Source organism: Nesoenas mayeri, assembly GCF_963082525.1.
Source record: "Nesoenas mayeri genome assembly, chromosome: Z".
NCBI classification, from domain to species: Eukaryota; Metazoa; Chordata; class Aves; order Columbiformes; family Columbidae; genus Nesoenas; species Nesoenas mayeri.
This window is the reverse complement of record NC_137542.1, coordinates 27,612,486-27,635,121: the sequence shown is the minus strand read 5'-3', so window position 1 is coordinate 27,635,121 and position 22,636 is coordinate 27,612,486. Positions and strand designations below refer to the sequence as shown.

The following is a 22,636-nucleotide window of genomic DNA, read 5'->3' as shown; positions in this document are numbered from 1 at the left end:
GAGACTCGAACTGTTGTGGGTTACTCTGAGCAGTATTTATTGTAGAAGATCCGCAGGAACAGCAGCATTGGATCACCTCCTCAGACAGTGACAATCATACAGCAGTACAGCTAGTCATTATACAGGGTTCTAACAGGTATTGTGTAACTAAGCAAAATTTATCACTGTTCAGTGGAATTTTCTAAGTATTCTCAATGTCCTTCAGTGGTCTGCGGGTTTCACTTCTTCTTTCTTGATCCATTACTGCAAGTACCGAACGGAAGGTCATCGGGTCGCAGGGCCTGTCTCATTTATTATCTATAGTTCATCAGTCTAGCACGGAAATCAGCGGTCCTAAGAATAGCATTTATCAATGTCTTAACTAAAGGTACAAAGCAAGCATAAGGTAACCACGCTTGTGGTTCTGGGTAAGGGCTATACAGTGGACAAGCTGAGACTTTCAGCCTTAGCAGCACAGCTTATAACACTGATATAGGCCTAAAATCCTAATTTCTTATTTTCCTACAACATCCTCGCTGCTAAACTGAGGAAGTGTGAACTGCATGATCAGGTAGTGAGGTGGAGAGTGAACTGACTGAAGGGAAGAAGCCAGAGAGTTGTGGTCAATGGGGCAGAGTCTAGTTGGAGGCCTGTATCTAGTGGAGTGCCTCAAGGGTCAGTACTGGGACCAGTATTGTTCATTATATTCATCAACAACTTGGATGAAGTAATAGAGTGCACTGTCAGCAAGTTTGCTGATGACATCAAGCTGGGAGGAGTGGCTGACACGCCAGAAGGCTGTGCTGCCATCCAGCGAGACCTGGACAGGCTGGAGAGTTGGGCAGGGAAAGATTTAATTAAATATAATGAGGGCAAGTGTAGAGTCTTGCATCTGGGCAGGTTCCAGTATAAATTGGGGAATGACCTGTTAGTGAGCAGTGTAGAGGAAAGAGTCCTGGGGCTCCTGGTGGACAACAGGATGACCATGAGCCAGCACTGTGCCCTTGTGGCCAGAAAGGCCAATGGCATCTTGGGGTGTATTAGAAGGGGGTAGTTAGTAGGTCAAGAGAGCTTCTACTTCCCCTGCCCTGATGAGAACACATCTAGAATAGTGTCCAGTTCTGGGCCCCTCAGTTCAAGAAGGACAGGGAACTGCTGGAGAGAGTCCAGCACAGGGCAACAAAGATGATTAAGGGAGTGGAGCATTTCTCTTATGAGATAAGGCTGAGGGAGCTGGGTCTCTTTAGCTTGGAGGAGACCGAGGGGTGACCTCATTTATGTTTATGATTATGTAAAGGGTGAGTGTCACGAGGATGAAGCCAGGCTCTTCTCAGTGACAACCAATTATAAGACAACGGGCAATGGGTACGAATGGGAACACAGGAGGTTCCACTTAAATATGAGAAGAAACTTCTTCACAGTGGGGTGACAGAACACTGGAACAGGCTGCCCAGGGAGGTTGTGGAGTCTCCTTCTCTAGAGAAATTTAAAACCCACCTGGACGCCTTCCTGTGTAACCTCGTCTAGGTGTTCCTGCTCTGGTGAGGAAATAGGACTAGATGATCTTTCAAGGTCCCTTCCAATCCCTAACATTCTGTGATTCTGTGAAGTTCTTCTCTTCAGGGCTGTTCTCAATCCCTTCATCCCCCAGCCTGTGTGGATACTTGGAATTGCCCCGACCCAGGTGCAGGACCCTGCATTTGGCCTTGTTGAACCTCATGAGTTTCACATGGGCCAATTTCTCAAGTTTGTCCAGGTCCCTCTGGATGGCATTCTGTCCCTCAGGTGTGTCAACTGCACCACTCAGCTTGGTGTCATCCACAAACTTGCCAAGGCTGCACTCAATCCCACTGTCACTGAAGAAGATTTTAAATGGTATTGGTTCCAATATGGTCCTGAAGGACATCACTCATCACTGATCTCCTTCTGGACATTTTGCCATTGACCACTACCCTCTGAATGTGGCCATCTAGCCAATTCCTTGGCCACCAAACAGTCCATCCATCAAATCTATATCTCTCCAATTTAGAGAGAAGGATGTTTTGGGGGACCATGTCAAAGGTTTTACAGAAGTCCAGATAGGCGACATCCGCAGTCCTTCCTTTGTCCACTAATGTAGTCACTTGATTGCAGAAGTCCACTAGGTTGTTCAGGCAGGACCTGCCCTTCATGAAGCCAGCTCGCTATCCCGATTCATCTGTCTGTCCTTCATCCACCTTAGCAGAGCTTTTAGGAAGATCAATTCCCTCATGTTCCCAGGAACAGACATGAGGTTGACAGGTCAGGAATGGGATGCATCCAGATTTGTAGCACGCGTAATGAACAGCAAACTGGTCTCTTCTGGGAAAGGTATTCTTGGCCCACCTTCTGGTAGCTTTCCCCAATGTTTGAACTGTGTGCTTCATCCATCAAGACATAATCTCTACTATGCAGATAGTGAAGCTCTCAGCTGAAGTGTAGCATCACAAAAGGGAAACAAACACAGGCCAGGAGTAGGGCATTTAGTGACCACTACCCATGTCTCTCCTCTAACACTTCTGTGTACACAATGAATGGGAAGGGACATAGGATGATAGCCCAGGGAGCAGAGCTCAAATGAGTGTTTTGAAAATGCCACTACATGCTGACTTGGTTATGAATAATTTTCTGAGCCTATTCAGTCTTGGATTCAATTTTTTGCAAAGAGAAACCTTAAATGCTCACTTAGCTAAGAATGTTCTATGGATAGTTCAACTCCAGAGCAACTTCAGCGTAGCTCAAATTCACATTGAAGAACTTTTGCCTTCAAGTTAAAGACATTGGGTAATACATTTTGTGAATATTCTTTTGGTACTTGCTAGGGATAGATTGGCTCTTTACATGAATTGGGTTGGTATTTTTGACAAATTAAACTTTTTAAAATTTCATCAGCAATACAAGTGTACACAATAGGAAAAGAAATAATTTATTTTGCCCCCATTCAGAAAAAAATTCTCAGCCAATGCAACATATAATTTCATTTTTTTATTCCATTTGAAATTTTTGTGGTCCTCTTTCAACAACTAGGGACAAATGTTTCAACTCTTGATACATAGTATTAGTCATTTAAATCCATACTTAGGAAGCAGTCTAATTGGCCATAGCACTCACACCGTTTATTGTCTATACTAATTTGCATTAGCTACATGCACTAAAGCAAAGCAAAAGGCTCAGAAAAACATTTATATTTGCTTTAATCCTTCCTTCAAGTTTGCCCATTTCACAGCTGACAGATCTGTGTCTCCACACTATTTACATAGCAGGTTTTGCAAAAAAAGGAGTGGAGCTTTTGCAGTGCTCAGGATGCTGATGTCTGCTACTGCGTAGTTGCCTGGGCCACTCCCTGCTCTCTTGTAAGTACATGATCTTAATCTGGCATGACTTAAATTTTACTTAACACATACCTGGTACCTTTGTAATCTTGCTAGCAATCTTTGCTCACCAACGATTGTTTTAGTCAGAGGCTTTTATAATGGCAGCTTCTAAGAGTTAATGGTCAGTTTGGGTCTCAGTGTTTACATGAAACATGTTGGTGCCAGCTTTTCACATCCAACGTCGCTTTTCACATCCAACATCACTTTTCATTACTGGATTGAGTGCAAGAGTTAAAATCAGATTTCTTTCCATAAAACACACATAAGAGGCAGGATGGGCCCTCAGATCTCACATTCATGTTCTCCTACGTCTCAAGCCAACCAGCATAAAGTCTGGGCTGTCTTTCTAAGGCTAACTGGTACAGCCTTAACAGGAGACAAGAAGCAACAAAATAAAGTTTGCTTCTCAGTTGAGTTAACTGGCCACAGTAAAGCACTGTAAGGAAGCACTGAAGTGCCCTGAGATGTAATGCAGCCACAGCCCTTCCCTCTCATACATTGGTAGGAGGAAAATGATTACATGTAAGTATGTCTGTTCTTGGTATTAAGTCAAGTTTTAGTTGAGTTAAAACTGGGGTTCAGCTGGTGTATAGCAAAGGTACAGCTAAACCGTTCCTGAGGTATTTACAAAGGGATTCCAGCCACAGATTTATTCGTGACCATGAATTTTGCTTTTAAAAGCAAATACGGATGTATTGGGGCCTTAATCACCCTTTTTTTACCTTACATTCTTCCCAAGTACAATTGTGCAAACTCATCCAAAGAAGATCTTGGGGAAGACTTGAGCTTCCATAATGAAAACAGGAAAGTAGTATTTGCCTCTGTCACAGGTACAGAGGGGTCAAACACTTAAGTTCTGGTATATATTAAAAGAAGATAAAGAGCCATGCAATTAATAAGCTGCCTTAACTTTCTACTGTCACCGAAGTATCTGATATAATCCCATGGAAATTAATACCAACAGCAAAGCCTCTGTGAACCTTCATTAATTTTCTCGCAGCAAGTCTGAATTCTCCAATAGGTCTAGCTCATCCCATTTAACCCTATCTAACTGAGGCATCTAAAATTTGACTATACAGAAGGTGTAATGCTATAAAAAGACACAGAAGACTGCATTACTACTGAGATACTATTCTCTCACCATGGTTTTTATGGGGGTAGAACAGCCTCAACCTCAGTTTAAACAGCATGTGGACATGAGCATGCTCTGCCTTGCCTGTTTTTAGAGGAGGATCAAAAAACCTCTTTCCTGCACTCATTAAATTGATGCCTGAGGGTGTCTAGACCAATTGAGTTCCCCACTTCAGTGGCATAGTAAGATGGAAAAACATCAAGGCCAAATTTGCAGGCAAATTCAACACATCATCATAGAAGCCTTCCTGGACAGGTCCTTATAGAAGTTCATTTGATGTGGACTTTAAGGTAGTTTCAAATACATGGAAATGCTGAGAGAGAGCAGGTGACACCAGCAGCCTTTTCCTTCCTTTGTAGCGGAATTCCCCCCTGCAGTGCAAGGAGCCAGGCTAATTACACTTCCATGGGAAAGCATCTGTGTATCTAGCAGCTCCAGTGGCTAAATTTCAGCCTGATGCACTTTAAAATGCTTGAAAACTTTACATTCCTGAAAAAGGAGAATCACAAAAAAGCTGAAGGCAGGCAACTAACAAGAGAATTACCAAGAGGTAGTAGTGGATCTTACGTATCTAATTTTTCTGGCCTATGTCGCAAAGGCAATATCATGATTGCAATAAACACTAAACACCCTCTATAAATGTTTCAGATGTCACGTAAGTGGTGTCAATAAGAAGTTTTGTTCAGCTAATAAAACATGTCAGCTCTTCAATCTGCTGCTTTACTGACCTTGAGATTGTCCTGTAAGAGGTATTATAAAGAAAACAATTGTGTGTCATGGGCATGGATGATGTGATAGATGCACCATCCAGAATGCACTCAGAGGAAAATCCAATGTAGATAAAAGATATTCTTGTGTCTTAAGTGGAATTCCAGTTCCTTCTTAGTTCTGACTTTTTTCTGTTATTTAAACAAGTCCTTGCTGCTTTCTCATTGCTCAATCCAAGGCTCAGCCTAGCGGAGCAAAAATGGTTTTCAAAGCCTCAGTGAAATTAATTGACCTATTCAGTTGTCCAGTGATGACAATTTTCCCCATATATTTTAATCCAACACTCAGTATCATATCCAGCAAGCAGGACTAGGAATTTCTAAACATCCTAGTTTTTTCCAAATGCACTTTCAGAGGTGCCAATGCAGCACAGCAGGGTTCAAAGAAATACATGTACAGCAGGCAAATGGGGAAACACTGTCCCCCTACACAGGCATACAGCATCAGCTGCAAGACAGTCCATTGGAAAACCTCCTGCCTGCTCTCTCACTCTGGAGTCCTAGATCCATTTAAGGACCTGGTGTGATGGTTTTGAAAGGGAGATTTTTGAAACCTTGCACTGTAAATATTTACAGAAGCAACAAAAACAGTGAACAACCAACTTTCATGGGAAGATAAATGCCTAAACTGATCAGACTCTTTCCTAACTTTTGAGTCACCTGCTTCCGCTTGGAATTTGTGAAGCTTTGAGAGGGCTGCTAAAACTGCTATGACCTGTGCAGCTTCTAGACCAGTGAGAACAGGGTCCAGTAGTGACAGAAATCCCTCCTCACAGTTTTCTGACTGCCATTGCATCAATCAAGAATGAGAAGGATGTGAATATCAGAGGCATGGTGAATACATAAGAAATCCATCCCAACAACATTGTACAATATCTATTTTAAAAACTTACCTCTCTGAATTTTATTTTCTCCAGCATGAAAAAGAGGCATGAGATGTTTACTTAATATAGCAAGTTCTTGTAGATTCTGTATAATGTCTTCTCCTTTCACCTCTTCCTCTTTAGCATCAAGTCTAAGAGCATGCAGAGAGTAAAGGGACCAGACTGATAAAATATGGACAAAACGTACCAAGATTACTTCTGTGAAACTAAGAGCTGATTGCTACCTTTATTTCCAACTCTCCCACACAAGAGCAACAGCATGCAGTCAGAACACTGAGGAAAAATTTGATTGCTGCAGATAAGTAACACTGCAGACCCTCCAAAGGTTTGCACATTGTCAGTCATTTTACAGGTTCTTCTGTGGTCCCTGCTAATGACATTAAGCAGGTATTCACAAGAACTCTTACAAACTAGAGTTGAGTGCTGTCATACAAGCAGGTTATGGTAAACAGCTCTGAGATTTGCTTGTGGAGTAAAGAGACAATGAGGTGTACAAACAGCTTAAATATTTTTTACTACATAAAAGCTCACTTGACAATTGCCCTGCTTTTGAGAGTGAATCGTGTCTTTCCAGTCACATGGAGTCACCTGTCACATGACTGTTTCTTCAAACATGTGAAACCCACAGGGCATTACTTCTGTCCAGGACTTACGGATGCTGGATATCCATTTATCTTGCATAAGAGGCTACTATGAATACACAGATTAATTGTTCATTGCAAATACAATTAGCATATATAATGCGAGATGTATCTAATATACTGCAGATGATCAGAGCATGTGCAATACCTATCACATTTTGGCTGTGCTTCACACAGGGCATCTAATCTGCATGAATGCAGAAATGTCAGTACATCTACAGCATGTCAGACAGGAAATACATATTCGAGTCTGACAGCACCTGGACTCTAAAGTCTCCCCCTGAAATCAGATGTTTGCAAATATTATGGGGAGGTATTGCCTCCCCTAAAAGCCATTAAACTCTCTGATTTATTGTAAATTTAGCTAGATGTGTTTAAGGAGAAGTTACTCAAGCTCTGAGTCAGATGGCAAGGAGGTAGTTATGCTGCTCTGCAGCACTGTGGTGGTTAGCACCACTGCTGTATCAAGCCTGGACACCAACTTTTCTCTGTAATACTGTATTATTTTAATATTCACAGAACAGAATGTATTTTCTTGTGATTTCCAAAGTTGACCTGTGATATGCTTTCTTTTTTTACAATGTCATGCGAGCATCTAGGATCAAAAGCTCTGAGACCACATTATCTTTTTTATTAACACATGTGTAGAGGGGAGAGTTGATTTCTGTGGTTTCATATGATATGAGATGGGATAACACATTAAAGAAAGTTAATATGTTAATATTTTCAAGGAGTTAAACAAACTGACTAGTATTTGGAAAGAGTAGAATTTTTCCTTTACAGAGAAAGGCTGCAGCTGCTAGGTTTTGCTCAGGATTTTCTGCTGTAAAATTGACTGCAGAAAAAAAAAAAAAAAAAATATGGACTACAAAAAGCATCCATCTCATGGTTGCTCCTTTTGCTACTTGAGGTCTGAAAAATTACAACAAAGGAAGGTTACAATAATCAGCAACGGTATAAATACTACTTAAACCAGCAGTCACATATGGTATATTAGCAATGTAAATGGATTTAATGAAAACTGAGATCAGCTCATACATCTGTCATCAACCAAATCTACAAAATATTTTCCTCAGAAAATGAAATGTAATGATATAAGTGCTCATCTGTAATAGAGTTATAACAACTCCAAATGGTAAAACAAGTGCTGGTTTAATGCATTTTGTCAGCTAATGTTAACCAAACAGACAACTCCTATGACGATTGCCTTGAAGAGAACAGATTGTGTGATAGGTCATAATCAAGCACACATCCTTAAATTAACAGCTCCAAAGTACTGCATACTTCTGTAAGTCACCCTGTAATGCAAAACCAAGCGTGATTTGTCACACCATTTCAGCCTCCATTACAGCTAAGACAGCAGTGTGGAATTTTTCAAGCTTCACAGGAGAAATATTAAAATGGATAATACTAGCACGCATTTTAGAGAAAATTCTCAGCAGTTGCCAAGTCATGCTCTCTGAGGTATCTGCCAGTGTGGGAGGGATGCATGCTCTCAAGGGGGCCTGTGTTTCATGGTCATCTCAGGCAGGGGGCTGCAAAGTTCATTAAATGATCTTATCTCACTGCTGGTTCTGTTCAAAATAGCCTTGATATGATGAAGGATTTATGTTACCCCCCACTTCAAATAAAAAGTACCGAGGGATGCATTTCATTACTGCCCTGTGACACTGGAGAAGCCAGGGCTGCAGTGCTAATATTCCTCATTTGTTTGTGTCACACACAGGATTTATTTGCAGGAAGAGTCCAGCTCCAAAGGTAAGTAAATATTTGGTTTTTGTAGAGTTTTTCATAATAATGTCAGCAAGAAATGCATTTGTTCTCTGACTTTAATTCTCACAAAGCTATATTCTAGGAAAGATGAGAATGTGAAGAAAATGTCAGGGAAGAGTGCCCAGTTTAGCAGCATTCTAAGGAAGCTGAGTAGCATTGATACAGAAAAAACATTTACGGGCAATTTCCATGCCACAACCCTGGATAAAACACCAGAAGATGCGGCTGTATATTCTCAACTGATGGGCTAAATGGTAGCCGAGGTCACACACACACTCCTCTCACAAAGGTTTTTTTAACAGGCATCTGCTGCCGAGAGACTTTTTAATTTAATGGCAGACACCTTCACATTAATCAGAATCAGTTTCTCTTGCATGTTTTGTCAGAACCGGGCAATCTGCTGAAGAACATGAGCCCTGGGCAGGATCTGTCTTCTTTGGTCCTAGACCATGGAGTCCTCCTGTACTGAAAAATCAAACAACAAAACAAGTTCAAGATCCTTGACAAATAAATATTAATTTATGCTATATACTTGATCTTATGAATTCAGCTGTTCAAAGGATCAGCCTTCAAATGTTTCTGGAAGTGGGGAAGATCTAGTGATCAGAAATAATATTTGATCATGCAAGGAAACTACAGCCACATTAAATGTGCCTTAGATGTTGAAAATTAAAAGCCAATAAAAGTTGGACAAATCTATGGAAAGCTCAGGAAAGGCATTTGGACACTCTGTCTTGCACAATGCTTATGAATGCCTGTTCATTTGATGCTCTCCTCTGTGTGACTGCCACCACAGTCCTGTCTGTGTGTACTGGCAGGAGGATGTGTAGGCAACCACCACAGAGAGCCAGGTGCTGGGAGTGAGAGAAGCTGGGGAGCAGAGGGGCGCTGAAAAGGTGCTCCCAGGGAAAGTTTCACAAGATTGCCAGGAGCAGCCAGGGAGAAATGCAGCTCCAGCAGGAACTGGAGAGAGATTTTTCAGAATGAACAACAGAGCTGGGGATCTGAGCCAGAAAGATGTTTGAAAGTGGAGGTGTGAGTCAGCCAGGTTAGGCTGAAGGGCTGGTATGGGAGGTGAAGAGGGCAGAAAGAGACACTCAGCAGACATGAAGTCAGAGAAGGGAAAGTCAGAGGGACCTCTCGTGGAAGCCCTTGGTTGTCGGCTGAAGGATATCAGAGAGTCAGTGAGAATCGCAGAGTGGAAGAATGCAAGTAGTCAAACAAATAAATAGACACAGAAGCAGAGCAATTTAGTAACAACTAAACGAATGTTGTTAGCAACAACTGAATGGATGACCTGGAGAGAAATGAAACTGTTGATTCCTCAAGTGTTGTTCTCAAAAAGTTTTAAGAATTTTACAGAAAAGCAAGGCAGAAAATCAGTCTGCTCCAGTTCGGTAATTCATTCAGGTGTCTCATATCCAGGGAGGAATGAAAGCAGATAAAGACAACTGAGGCTTAACGGATGAGGAGGACAGAAGAAAACATTTACAGTCCATGGTATTCAAAAGCATTTATACTGCTACTGCAGCAGTATGATGCAAAATCCACAGAGCTGTCACGAACCTTGCCATAATATGTTTCTTTGTCATAAAGATATCATATGAGAAAAGGTCCAAATTTTGTAACAGTTCAAAGCATTTCAAGAATAGCTATTCTCCAAATCAGAAAATGGACTCAGACACAACCACTTGTCACAGAAAAGCAGTAATGAACTGTGGGAATTAGGAACAAGAATGATTGAACAGAGACTGCTGCATAGTGCCTGAGTGCCAACATTTTAGTTTGCATGCTAAAATTCCTTAATTTGCACGTGAGAAGTTATTTGCTAGATGCACACCTGTAACTCTTGCACACAGGTAACTCCTACTAATATTGCTCGGTCACATGTCAGTATTGTTGTCATTTTTGCACACAGAAAATTCCCATCTCATGGAAAAGTTCATTTGATTGGAGTTTATACCCAGACAACAACCACCTGATAGAGCACACATCCCAGTAAAAGTATGTATTTCAAATTCTGCCAAACCAGGAAATGCTGCTGGCAGAACAGGTCATTTGTCTAGAATTTCCTTATTTCACTGCCAACTCCAGACAAACTGTTTACAAAAGAAAAGCATAAATTGATAGTCTGTAATGCTGAAATGCAAATGGAGAGTACAGTACACATGCAAAACCCCACATCTTTGCTGATGAGATACACTAATGAATTTTTGAAAGAGAGCAGCACAGTATTAGGGACCTGTGTGCACCAGAAGACCACACCAGCCTTTCTCCATCTCCAGGCTGGTGTTGCAGGTCAAGTCCAAGAGGTACAGCTCTGTAACTGGGCACCAGTGAGGCAGAGAAACCTCTCCCCACATTGCCCATGAGTGTCACCAAGGCTCAGGCCATTCATGAAAAAGGCTGCATTGTGCAACCTGACACACAAACAGAAGGCTGTAGACAATTAAATAAAAGTGCTTTCTTCTGCCCTCAAAGATTTTTATCCAGGGTCTGAAGACCTAAGTTAGACTTGGAACTGGTATGCCTCCCCAGGCAGGACCTCAAAGCAAACCCCAGCCAGCCCTTTGAGATGTTAATTGCTGGCAGCTGCAGGATCAGAAGATAAATGATGTATCCAAGATCCAAGAAAAAAGAGAAAAATCATAGGTGCAATTACTAGTCCACTTTTCTAAAATCTAAGCATGTTTTTTATTGGTTTAAAGTAAAACATCAGCATTAAGATATATAGCCTACTCTCCTATACATCATGCAATTTTTTATAAATCCAGTGCATTTATATAATAAGCACAGTCACCAAGCAAGATCCATTAAAAGGTATGTGAAAAAAAAATTATATTATTTCTAGGAAGACACATAACAGTCTGAAAACTCTGACTGTTTGTGCTATGTGAGAAGCACGAGAAGGGGAAAAATATTTTTCCTGACTCATGAAGATGTTTTGTGAATTTTAAAAACTGTCTAAAATAATAATTTTTATTTGATTACAGGGAAAAAAAACAAAAACAAAAACAAAAACAAAAACAAACACCGCACACTTTTCTTTACATACCATTTCCTAGCTATGAAACTTGCAGCTTCCACTTCTCTCCATGAAATAGTGTGTTTCTTGTGGTGGTAATGGTTTGTAATAGAACCGGTGAACTCCAGTCTCAAAGTATTGATTTTTTTTTTTTTACTTACAGAAAAGTCAAGATGTCACACTGAATTGATCATACATTCATCTTTTGTCCTACCAACATGGTTCTTGAGCTCCAGATAACAATGTTAGTGTTACAGCTTCCTACTCTTGTAAGATCTCCTTAAGCAAATTAAGACTAAATAATATCAACCTGCTCTAAAATTATTAAACTTAAAAATAAACAACCATATGTCTTGTGTAGGACAAAGACTTCCTAGAGTTTATCCAGCTATTCCTTTCATTTGAGAGCAGCTACATTTGTTCACCAGCTTGCAACCAGGGCTCTATCAAAGATGATTACCAGAAAGAGGGTCTCTTTATTGTCCTCTAGAAGTCTTGTCACTAGAGGCTTAAATAAAGCTTCATTTAGTCATAGCTGTTTCAAGGTAGTTTCAGTCAAACCTAACTGCAAGATCTATAAAAGTGCTCTTACAACCGCCTATATGCTTTAACAGTATATTTCTGCCCACCTGTTGTACAGATAGATAGAGATTATTTGTTTGGGCTGCTTTGGAGGCTGCTTCCATGAAATCTTTTCCATTCTTCACTTTCCCTATTAAATGGGGTCCCTTTTGCTAACTGCTTTGAATGAAGTTTCAAGGCATAAAAATAAACTTGTACCCAGATGATAACTACTGGTGCAAAGCCACAATACAGGTTTAAGTCCTGTAACATTCCTCTGAAATAAACTGAAGTAGGAGGGGAAAAGAGCTTCCATCACTGAGAAGTTTCAGCAGGGAAATCTTATCTTAGGGCAAATGAAATACTGATAGACTAGGTTTGATATCCCTGATTGCACTCTCTACCCTGAAGGTTTATGGCAACAGTTTTGATATGAATGGTAGGACAGAGGTGAACTCAAACATCTGTGCACAGGATCCATAAAGGTAAAGGAAACCACGTGGGTTATTTTAGCAGTTATTGTGCAGTTCTGAAATCACCACATGAACGGGCTCTAATGGAAGGTTTGAAAATAAAGGTAGTTTAGGGCACGATGGTTCTGCAGTTCAGAGAAACAAGTGCTGGCCCATTGACATACTAGGGTTTATCAGGGATGTATGAGAATCAGTAAAATAATGATGCAGAAATTCTAAGTTTAGTTGCTTTGATACATATTTGAGTGTTCTTCAGTACTAGGGGGAAAGACAATAAAGAGGAATATTTAGGGCTGAGCAAGAGAAAATTCATCACCAACATATTCGTATATTAACACAAACTGAAAGGTTAGGAAAGAAGGGCAGGCTTGGACAATGCTCTTAAATGTGCTTGGGCAAGCACACACAAAGAAAATTTCATGGATAATAGACAGAGAAAAGCACTAATTGCCGACCACCAGGAAAAAAAAAAAAAAAAGTCACTCAAACCTGTAATGTGCAGTACTATACACATTTTGTAGTCTGAACAGGATTCTAACTTTCTTCTAAATACTGCCAGCAGTAGATGTAAGGTGCATAACAATGAGACCTAATTCTGAACTTCCCTTTTACTGGGTTTAAAACTTTCGCCTTGTGAGTTTTGCTGTGGAAAGGGATGTTGGAGAGACACATCTGTAAACTACATTGAAGACAGCACCAAGAATATATGCAAACAAACCAGAAGGCAGAGTATTTAAAACTAGTGAAGAATATGTGTATTCTGAAAGTATATGCTTGGTCTCAGTTATACCTTGTGACAATGAGTTCCACAATTTTGCCTTATTCAGGAGAGATATTCACCCTCATATATACAGAAAAGACACATCCACAGTATATTAAACAGGAATTCATAATCATTTAGAAGGATTAAATTATTATGCTCTGGGATCACTTCTGATTAAAGAAACCAGGGGACATTATTTCCTGTCAGTTTATTTTGGAGCCTCAGGGATATCTGGTAAGTTTGCCTGCTACTCTTCAGAAGTATTGTTATTCTCAGAGATTAACTCCTGGAGCGGAAAGTCCATTAGTCTGACCCAGATAGCTGTTATCGTATCTTTTTCATACATTTCTCTATTACTCTCATGCACAAAAAGTTTAAAAAAGTATGAACTGCTACCTGGAAAGAGAGATTTGGGTTGGCATTAATATATATGTGGACATTTATAGAATATATATATGTTATGAAAATATTCGTATTAAGAGAACATTTGACCTGGAATTGGTTATCCTCTAGCACAGCTTGAGGTGTTCAGCTGTACTTACAATTCACAATAGAGACTGATACCAAAATTATAAATCCAACTGTAATTTTCTCAGAACCTGAAAAAATGCTGAGGAAATTTCTTCTGCAGAAGTCAGGCTCAAATAATGTGCTTCTATCATTCAGAGGCCATGAGTTGACCAATGGAGGTTTTACAGGGAACCACAACGGAGTCACAGGGAAATCCCAGCAAGAAAGGGACCTCCTCAAAAAGGCTGCTTTATTTCTCTGCTCATAGCATTTTTATGATGTGTTCCACAGTTTTTCGCAAAACAGCTAAATTTCCAAATGAAATTATGTAAAGATTACGCGTTCCCAATTTTGCTTTTCTTACAATGGCTGGCAGGGGAATGGCAGCAGTTTCTTCAAGCTTTTCCAAGGTAGCCTTGAAGAGCTTGTTTACTAGCTCTCTATGGCTCTGATTAAAATAAATTACAAGTAATTACCATAAAGTCAAATAACGCATGAGAGAGCCCTAAATACTTATTAAAAAAAATAAATGTTCTGGAAAATATTATAATGGCATGCTCATGCAAAACCACACAGCAATTTGGAAGGTAGCATGGTTATACTCATTCGATATTTAATGAAGTTTTGAAAATAATTATATGATTTTCTGGCCATAATGTGGTATACAGGGGCTTGACTGTTAGCCCATGAAGAGTCATCCTGAGACAGATATTCTTTTCTTATGGTAAGATTCACTCTGTAATTTATTTTTAAGATGACATTAAATGAAGGGGGAAGTATAGAACAGAGAGAGAGATTAAACATATTCAATGAATTTGCTCTGTTTTGAAAATTGTAGAAGAGGGAGAAATATTTAATAAGTAAAGTGGCTTTCGCAAGTCCACATCTTATAAAATTATTTACATACTTTCGTACATGTAAATTTTCTCCATTGCCAAATAAAGCTACGGTGTTATAATGATTAACAGCAGATCATCAGAGCTCTTTTTTTCCATTGTTTTATTCTTAATCTACAATAGTCACTTTATAATTTTACATATATGAAAACAGTGAGGAAAAATCCCACTAGATCTGGCAATTTTTATATTTCCATGAATGAGTACATTAAGCTAGAGAAGGCAACAGAACTGTCCTGCATTGTGAGCTTAAAGGTCACAAGCAGATGAAGGTGAGAGGTATTTGAGGTGAACAAGTAAAAATTCAAATCATTGCAGACAGCATATAGTCAAGTGTCAGAGCTAGGAATGAAAAGCTTAAATAGTGAGTTGTGTCCACTGTTATGCTGATCCTACAAAAAAAAAAAACAGACTGTCCTATGAGAATCCACATAAGCAAGAGTGTGCTTTAGCCATGAAAACAGATGAGGAATCAATAACTTGTCTTATGGTTGTTTCAGATTTCTCCTGTAGAGAAAATGAATAGCCAGTATATACGTCATGAAGTTCGGGGATGCGAAACTAGTGACCTGAGAAACTTCTGGGAAAAGACTATTGAAGAACAAACTCGATATCTGCAAATTGAAAAAGAACGTCAGCGAAGAAGTGCTCTGACAAAGTAGGTAGTTTGTATCTGGAAAGGTTATTGGAGTTAGTATTGTGATTATTTTCTAAAGAAAAGTGATATCTGTATTTGATTCATGCAATGAAAGCTGAAAGTACTCTTGTTAGATTTTTATAAAATAATAAACCTTCCTACATTGGTATGCTAATATTATCATGTCTAAGCTATGGCTGCACAGGATAATTCACTCTTGTTCTGTAAACGGGCCTAAAGTGTGTAACTTTCTGAAGTTATCAGGACAACATCTAGCAGTGGCAGTCATGTCTTGAACATCAAGGCTTATGTTCACAGAAGAGCTAGCACAGATGTGTACCTGACCCACCTTATTTCGCTGTGGACTTGTTTTCACAAGAACGTAGTGTGAATTCATTAAGATGGCTTAATTTGCACAAGGTAAACCCATAAGAAAGCAGACAGTCCAAGTGTACTGACCAAGGTAATCATCATCCATAGACACAATTACCTAAGTCAGTTATATTTACCTCAATCAGTTACATATACTTTAATCAGCCACAATGAGAAATATCTGTCTGTGGCAACATCAGTACAGTTCTAGTTCACATGAAGTCTCCATAAGTTGAAGAAGCATGCAAAGATGGCTATTTTGGCTTAAGATCATTCAATAAGAAAGAACTTTTTCAAAAATCTCCCTCTTAACTCTCTTTGGATCAATGCTTGAAAAAAAATAAGAACCAGGATGCTTTTGCATTAATAAACCTGGGTGAATGAACTCTGGAGTTAGTCTCTAGCATGCTTTATCCATTTGTACTTAACCTAATTTCAACTTCTCAACTCCTCAGCTGTGAAATTCCCATCTTTTCTGTTTGAGGCAGTTTTTCTGTGGTACTTGGATACCACCAAAAAGAAAACAAAGTGCCACCTATCACCTAAACCTGTCTGCTATGGTTCTAACAGAAGCTTCAACATGCATAGTGAGTCGAGCCAAATAGTGCTGAGGAGCCTCTATGCAATATATTTTTTAATGCATTTCTAAGGAGACAGACTGGGGAATTGTTGGGTGATGCTACCCAGCAGGTGGCAGCAGGCAATCTCCAGTGGAGATGACAAGCCACTCCAACACACAGAGGCACTTGAGAGAGAGCACACTGGGGATGAATATGAACCACAAAGCTCAGGTAAGCCCTCATCAGCATTTGAGGGCTAGTCCTGAAGTACCATCCAGCAAAGCACTTTAAAGAGGCAGGGCAGTTTGCATGAGAACTGGGAAAAAGGCATCAAAGGATAGCACTGGTGGGAAACATGAAGAGTATAGATCTGTTCCCTGTAAAAATATGGGGACAAGCTGATCCATGTTTCTGTCCTTAGGCTCAGAAATGAATGGATGGAGAGGCTGGAAAAACGGATAAAGATGTTGAGGACCCAACCTGAAGACCCATCTAGCTGAAGATCCCACATTCATTACATGTATCGGGGGAAAAAGAAAATTGTTTTGTAGGAAAGCATGATGGTGTGATGCAAAAGCTTTAGTCAATTTTTCTTTGTGGCTTAAATGAGCTATAATTAATTAGCTGTCATTGCTAGAACTTTCATACGTGAAATGTCTGGTTTTGCTTTTAGGATTATGCATCCACCCCTTCATTTGAGAAACAGAGATTGAAGTACTCTGTAGTCTTCAAGACTAATAAATCATGGTTCACTGAGCGGTAGATGCCTGGAAAGCAAGTTTAGTTATACAATTAGTGCTCAGCAAAAGTACTTCCTTGACATTTTAGGTTTCTATATAGACTGATTGTAACCTAATGAAGGTATTTCCTTTCAGAATTGTTTAATGAATAGTTGAGTTTGGTTAGTTCTTTTTTTGACACAGTAGAGCACAACTCAGACCAAAGAAGAGGGAACATGCACAAACAATGCCACCACATCCCAGATCACTAGTGGAGCCAAACGTGGTGCGAGTTACAAATCCCAGCTTCCGTATTAGAAGCCTAGGAAGCTATTAGTATGTATCATGAGAAACAGGCTTTGTGAGAAAACAGCAAGAGTTATTTAATTAGTTAACCCACATTAGCTAACTTGAGATGCTGTATCAGCAAAGGCAAAACAAATTCAAGTTTTGAGGCTGCTTTTTGTACTCGACCTGGCTTGTCAAGAGCTGGACTGATATCTTTGTTTCACAGAGCAGCGTGATGCATTTTCACAGCTGTCTGTCTTCATGACTGATGAGCACAATTTCTCCTCTAACACTATTTCCCTCTAAGACCCAGTATATATTCAATCAGTACCTTCAGAAACATGGCAGGTTTCCTCTCCCCCATTCACCATTAGTCAAAAATGTTTCTAGTTCCCTTCCTAGTGCTTCATTAGTAAGTATGGCATTTCCTTCAACAGTATCAAAGCATTTGAAAAGGCTGGTGTAATAAAATTGCTTCCTTCCTAGGGTGACTGCTTTGTTGCCACCAGAATGCTTTGGGTAATGTACTGCAAAATGGCTTATTTTGAACATGCTAAAAATCTCTTCTTTCAATTGCTTAACCTTTTAGTCTCTTTTTATAAGACGATTTCACCACTTCTCTGCCAATCCATATTGTTTCTGAGTAAAGAAGTTTTGAATTGCCAGTGAGGTGAGAAGAGAGTAGCAGAAGGGTTTTTAAATACTTAAAACATCTGTTCTTCTCAAAGCAAACCAAAAATTTGAAATGCTCTTTTTTCTTTGTTTATCCACCACCTTTAAATTCACTTTTATGTATCCCAAGGTCAAACCAAATCTATTATGGGAATTTAAATATGTAAATAGTTTTTGGGGAAACCTGAGAAATCCATGAAGGCATGAAAAAAAAGATGACCTTGGAACTCAGAAGTCAAGATACCAGCAGGTATGTCATTGGACTTGTGAGCAGAGTTTCCCTGTCAGGTGAAAAAATAGCTGCTGAACTCATGTTCTTCAGTTTAGTTCTGTTCTTAAGCATTTTTTAAAGTGACATCAACTGGGAATATGCTGGATAACAGTATAAATACAATATAGATGTGCTTTAATAAACAATCACCAGGTAGACACACAACTTAATATTGGGGTTCAGTAAAAATTAGATTTCTTCAAATATACCAGTTCACACACTTCAGTTCTCCCATCATATCTGTGCCTTGTGCTTATTGAGTCTCTTTCTGAAAACCATGGTGAAACAGCATTGATTTTTATACCATTTTACCTGAAATTAGAGCTTGAACTGACCTAAGGGAAACATGTTTCATCCCCTTATTCATTGTGCAAGTGACTGCATAAGATGCGAAACAGAAGAAATTGGACTTGGTGTATTTTAAAAATGAAAGAGGCAGCCCTGGAAAAATCTTTTCTTTGCACCTCACGTAGCTGAGATCCTTCTTCTCCTCTTCTCCTGAAGTAAGTAAGAATGAGGGAAATCCATGGAGAGCCTGGAAAACACTTGCCAGGAAGTCACTCCCATCTGAGTCCCTCATTGTTTATCTCAAACGGTTCTGTCACTTCAGAATGCTTTGGAATAGGTCCCTAACAAGCTAGGACACCCCAAAATCATCTCTTTAGGATGATGAAAAGGAACTTATTTTTCACAGACTGCATCTATTCCTGCCCAATGCCAAGAGGAGTTCTGAAAATATGTATACAGAATTAAGCCACTTTTCATCTGAGCTTTGCAGTTTCACATTTAGTGTACAGACTAATTATTTCAGGCTCAAGTTCCACAGCATTAGATTCAGGACTTTGGGCCATGTAATCTTTATTTATCTAAGCGCTAGTAACATGTTTTGACACAAATGCCACCATTGTTGTAGGGATGGCCTACCAAGGAGTTTTGTAAATTGCTACCAAAAAAGAATACCTATCCAGAGAAATAAATATAATCTAGAGTCAATCAGCAAAAATAAAGAAGTGTAATAGCATTAAAATTCAAATCTAAATGTCAAGAAACAATCTTAATCAGAACTTGGAGCAGACTTTAAGATGAAAATGGTTCTGGCAATTTGAAAACACAAAAATATGAATCTTTCATTTACCTTGAAGGTCATAAGATAAATTAAAAGCAGGAGGGGGGGAGAGGGAAGTAAACTACCACTTCTGTGAAACTCAGAAAACAGCCATAATGTTATAAAAAGCAGTAGAGAAACCTGGCTGTTAGAGTGGAAAAGTCATCAGCTAAAAACTGATAAAATCAACTAGTTTTATAAAATCATTATGGTTAGAGAGGATGCTTAGATGCTCTATAGACTATTTTTATTGAATACGCAGTTTCAGAGGAGTGCCGTATTCAGTTAAACAGGTTAAACTTAATAACTCAGAATGTCTATAAAATAGCTCCTTGACGAAACACTTTATTTCTCTGGGTTTTTTTCAATCTATATTTTCAAATTGCTTTTGCGTGCAACAGCAAGACTTTTTGGGTTATGTCAATCTAAATTTATTAGCTTTGTAATTAAAATGTGGTAGATATTTGCTTATATTCCTAGCTTTCATTATTTTACCATTAATTTGCTTCATCCTGACACTGAGCAAGAAAATGCATGTCACTTTCTCATTACAAATGCACGGTACAGAACTTTTTGAAAAATCTTGTAACAGTTACAAAAATCAAATGTAGTAAAGTTTTACCATACTCTGACATAAACAGTAAATGATCTGGACCCAAGCTATTTTAAAGAGTACTTACGGGAACTGCACTGTGTGTTAGCAAAAGAGTGACAAATACTTCATTTTGGCCATATTAATAATCCTTCTAAAGTATGGATAAGGGCTGGCAGCTGTGAAGAATGGTTCTGTCAGTGAATTAACAAACTTCTTAGCAGTTTAGCCCAAACTGAGACAGCTTAAACACAGTTCTTTGCTCAGTAGTCCTTTCTGACCTATGTCTTTCCCTAACCAAGGAGCTCCTATCTGGAGCTCTCTAATTAAAGAGCAAATAAGCATAACTCAGCCATCGGCCAGGTTTTTAATTTGAACAACTGATGCAAATCAGCCAAAAGGCAAGATGCTTTTCTGTCAGGAGGGTAGAGACAAATCAGGGAGATGGTTCAGCTATGCCTGGCTGAAGCTCTCCAGCCCTGCCACAGCAGAGTTTCTACAGTGAAAACTGCCCTGGCAACTAAGAGGGACACCCATGTCCTGGGTGCATCGAGCACAGCATTGCCAGCCAGGCGAGGGAAGTGATTGTCCCGCTCTGCTCTGCACTGGTGCGGCCTCACCTGGAGCACTGTGTGCAGTTCTGGGCAACACAGGATAAAAAGGATATAAAACTACTGGAGAGTGTCCAGAAGAGGGCTACCAAGTTGTGTTCAAGAAGAGACTGGACAATGCCCTCAGACACATGGTGTCAACTGTGGGGTTGTCATATGCAGGGACAGGAGCTGGACTCGATGATACTTGGGGATCCCTTCCGACTCAGGACATTCTATGATTCTATGAACTGGCCTGCAGCCTAGTGCAGGATCACTCAGCAGACTGTCTTCAGTGTGACATCCAAATGTGTGTTTCCTACCATGCAACTGCTTCATGTCCATGAAGCTATGTCTCTTTGGGCTTCTTGTTACATTCACTGAAGAGAAGACTGATGTGTTGGCCAATTCTGAGGTGATTAATGTTGTCAGCACTGAAATAAACCCACCATACAATACCAAGTTCACCTACAATATTGTCTGTTTAGTGTAGCATTAAGTACCGTTGAGTTATTTTGCACTAAAGAAAAGCCTGTAGGCTACCTCCAAGATTTTGATCCCATGATGCACAAACAATGTGAGAGATAATCCCAGATACACAGAAGTCTCTGTGTAAACAGGTCAGAAACAGGGAAGTGGGAATGGAAAGATGGGCCAGAGCCAGAGGTCAAGGAAGAGCTATGGTACATGGGTCAGGTACAAAGTCAAGGTCCAACTGCTCCACATGGATAATGTGATTCGTGTACATAATAGCCAGTGCTCCAGCTAGAACTGAAATCCATAGACAGTTTTCTAATAAAAAGGTCTGAAAAATAAAAACATCCTGAACCAATCCATGAAAGGTGTCAGAGCTGTGGCAAAATACACAGCATGTTAAGGGAATCACTGCTTGCATGGATTCTCACCATAATTTTTGACGGAAATGAAGAGTCAGATGCCAGATTTATTAATAAAATTGGGAGGCCATTGACTCTGGAGAAGGAGGACAGATCTCTTTGGGGAGGGAAGTTGAAGAAGGTGAAAAAGAGATAATTTCTTAAACTGAAATGGGTTCGAAGCAATTCAGGTGAAGACCTAACATTGATTACAGATTTTACTGTTTTGAACTCATCTTCTCACCTTTCAATGTTATACATTGAACCTCTCCCAGACATCACTGCTGGTGTTAGCTCAGCCACATGCACATTAACCACATATGACCTTCAGAAACTGCTCAGTGGAAGTTATATTAGAGATAGATCTGAACCCTAAGCCATGCTGTTATGTGAGCCTTTCCATACTGAGACATTTCCCCATGCTAAAATCTGAAACCACCCTCTTCTTGCATAAAGAAGACTAAGTTTGGGTCAAACTGGCTTACATCCTACAAGCAGGACTGGTAAGAGAGTCCTGAAGTTTCAAGGTTGATGGGGAATGCTCACATCCACTACAAAATACGTCAAAATGTAGATAGCTTTTTGAATGATCTCTGAATTTACAGGTCTGAATTTACGCCTCTTAGAATTAGAATCTCATTCTGAGAGTGGCCGTCTGTGTTGGCACAGTCCCCAATATCAATACAGACTGGGGGATGAATTGGTTGAGAGCATCCCTGTGGAGAAAGACTTGGGGATCCTAAGGGATGGAAAATTGGGCATGAGGTGGCAATGTACTCTTGCAGTCCAGAAAGCCAATTTTATCCTGGGTGCCATAAAAAGGATTGTGACCAGCAGGTTGACAGAGGTGATTGTCCCCCTCTACTCCACATTCACGAGATCCCACCTGGCCTACTGTGTCCAGCTCTGGGGTCCCCAGTATAAGAAAGACATGGACCTGTTAGAGCAGGTCATGAGGGACACAAAAATGGCCAAAGGGATGGAACAGCTCTCCTATGAGGACAGGCTGAGAGAGCTGGGGCTGCTCAGCCTGGAGAAGGTTCCGGGGAGACCTTCTTGCAACATTTCGATACTTAAAGGGGGCTTATAAGAAAGATAAAGGCAGACTTTCTGCCAGGGACTGTAGTGACAGGACAAGGGATAACAGTTTTAAAATGAA

The 22,636-nt window shown here is 39.9% G+C and overlaps 1 protein-coding gene across 1 annotated transcript; it reads left to right on the top strand.

The window, feature by feature from the left end:
• Positions 1–15,314: 15,314 nt before the first annotated feature.
• On the top strand, positions 15,315–16,865 carry LOC308051503 (protein FAM240B-like; the record flags this gene model as incomplete). Its single annotated transcript, XM_080361946.1, has 2 exons — positions 15,315–15,454; positions 16,787–16,865. The coding sequence occupies 2 exons, from the start codon at positions 15,315–15,317 to the stop codon at positions 16,863–16,865; spliced, it is 219 nt and encodes a 72-aa protein (XP_080218072.1).
• Positions 16,866–22,636: the final 5,771 nt, after the last annotated feature.